Here is a 2,474-nt window from a genome sequence, read left to right as displayed (position 1 = left end):
GAGCAATCGCAGAGGCAGTCAATGAAGTACGAATGCAGAGAGACGAATTCTGCATGTTGTGTTGTTTAAAAAAGATACGCTACGAAAAGTTTGTAATAAATTCTGGAAACGCGCAAAAACTTTATCTTCAATACCCGAAAAGCTCCTTCACAAGCGCCAACGCCGCCGATGTCTTCCCGGATCCAGGGGGACCAAAAAAGAGCAAGTGAGGCATCTGAGCGCATAATTGAACGCATTCTGGTGAAACTTGTCGTCTTGTGCATTGTATAAAAGGAAAATATATTCGTAACGCGTGCAAAACTACCGTTCAAAACAAACACAAATGCCTCACGTTTCCGGTCTCAATGATCCGCGAGAGAAGACGCTTCGCTTCAACCTGCTGCGAAACCTCCGCGATTTTTCTCGGACGGCTGCAGAGAAACAGATCAGAGTTGTGTCAATATACTGCATGTCATATCATTGGTGTACATCATATTGATTCAGAGACTAGAGTGATACATGGAAAGACTGAATGCAGGTGTATCTATCACGCACTACTTCTCCACCCATGGTCTGGCGTCGGGAGCCGTCTTGATCATTGCAGTGGCCATTTATACTGCAGTCAGTTTCTTATTCCTTGCAGCTGCCAAAGAGATTTCCCGATGCAGCTGACGGCTTGAAGACGAAGCCTCTGTTGCTGCGGTCTGGGACGGTCTGGAGTGTTGAGGTGTACGATAAACTGCTGGAAACGGTGGAAATGGCTAGAATTTCAGATCTCAAAAATACAAGCAATTTGCATTCCAGTTTGTTTCCGAGAATCCCCGTCGGACAGTCAAAGATTTACTTAGCTGTGGCGGGCAGCCCCCAGACACAGATGGTCCTGCAAATCCTGCAGTTCACCATATAAATCACCTCCCCCCACACATACCAAGGTATATTTACGAATCCTTGTGCTTTTTACCCGCAGAAAATTATAAACTGTACAGACGCCTACTCGACGAGATGAGAGCCACCAACCCAAACATGAGCCACAAATAAACCACCTACGCATGCGCTGGCTTCTGTCCTTCGTGCCTACTGCTCTTGAAATTGAAATCTCTAATACAATTTCGTTTTAAATAACTCTTTATTATGATGTTGTTCAACGCGAGTTCGCATCCTGCTGATGTACGCACTGCCCGATCATGGAATATATATATTTCGACACTGATCGATACACAGTGACTACGGAGATGATCAAGTTCCAACACAGAACACTCCTGCTCCTTTTAGTCCTATATACTGACATGGGTTAGAAACAAATTTGGCAGCATAGCCTTGCAAACTAAGCAGTTACAACTGAATTCAATGGGAGTACTAAACATATACATTTGAATTCAATGCAGATGCCCAACACATACAATGCTGATACCAAGCACCTACAGCGGCATTCAGTGTTGATACTAAACATGAACCACCGCATTTAATGGTGGGTGGTAGCGTTGCGAGCCCTCTGTGCGTTCTGTGCCTTCGACTGAGATGCGGCCTCTCTGGAGCATCTGAAGGCATCCTTTTTACCTGTGACTGAGCTGTAGCGAACGCGGAACCAGTTTTCTCCTCAGCAACCCAAATGCAGTAAACAGTATATATTTAGTGTTACTCATCATTATTATCATTACTAACTAGATCAACATTATTATCGCCATTAACATTCTCGGTACCGCTGGCGCAAAACTGAAGGCATAGATGCACAGCAAAGGGCACCGCTGGCTGCCTCGTCTAAGCATATGCATTCAGGGGGTGACAAGTACCAATTTCACGTCTAGAAAAATAGAACTAAATCCCGGACTGGACAGCAATTGCGGTTGCTACTACTTAGGAACTGATTTGTTTTTGTATAGAAACTGAGAGTGACTGATTAGGCGCAGAAATTGTTTGGGTTGTAACAGAAAATATTATTTATATGACGAGGTTATCGCAGATGAGGCGAAGTTTTCAGTTGCTTGTTGCGGACTGGTAATTCGGGGGACTCCCGATCATGTGATGATGAACATTCAAATCAATGCTTGACTTGGGCTTTTTGTGCAATTGATTTTGGTTTTTTTTTTTATTCAATTAATTTCCGTTTCTTGTGTAATCGGTGCTTCAGCAAATGAGGGTCTCATCTCTCTGCCTATGCGCAGCAGCTGATGGCCGGGTTGATTGCTGTAGCCGTACACTAGGGGGTGGCTCAAGGACCCCTTTTCTGCCTTCTATTCAGAATTTGCTGATGCAAAATTTTTCAACACTCAGGACTCCGTCGAAATTCCTTTTGTCCTGCATAGTATTCAAATAGAGATGCATCAAGCAAAGATGTAGATAAACTGTTTCTAACCTGGAACATAATGATGTTGTAGGAGCCTGTAAGATTATTCGTATAAGAAATGAATCAGGGCTTAAGGTTCAAGAATTAGAATTCTAGCGCGGACCTGGCTCAGGAATGGGGCCAAGCTCAATCCTTCCTGAGCTTCCTGGTG

The 2,474-nt window shown here is 44.1% G+C and overlaps 1 protein-coding gene across 1 annotated transcript; it reads right to left on the bottom strand.

The window, feature by feature from the left end:
- Positions 1-127: 127 nt before the first annotated feature.
- On the bottom strand, positions 128-578 carry EMH_0037020 (Replication factor C4, related; the record flags this gene model as incomplete). The annotated part of the gene is made up of 3 exons (XM_013498406.1): positions 128-214; positions 332-410; positions 535-578. The coding sequence occupies 3 exons, from the start codon at positions 576-578 to the stop codon at positions 128-130; spliced, it is 210 nt and encodes a 69-aa protein (XP_013353860.1).
- Positions 579-2,474: the final 1,896 nt, after the last annotated feature.

Source organism: Eimeria mitis, genomic scaffold (assembly GCF_000499745.2).
Source record: "Eimeria mitis Houghton genomic scaffold, Emh_scaff34, whole genome shotgun sequence".
Lineage (NCBI taxonomy): Eukaryota > Apicomplexa > Conoidasida > Eucoccidiorida > Eimeriidae > Eimeria > Eimeria mitis.
This window is presented reverse-complemented; position numbering and strand designations above follow the sequence as displayed.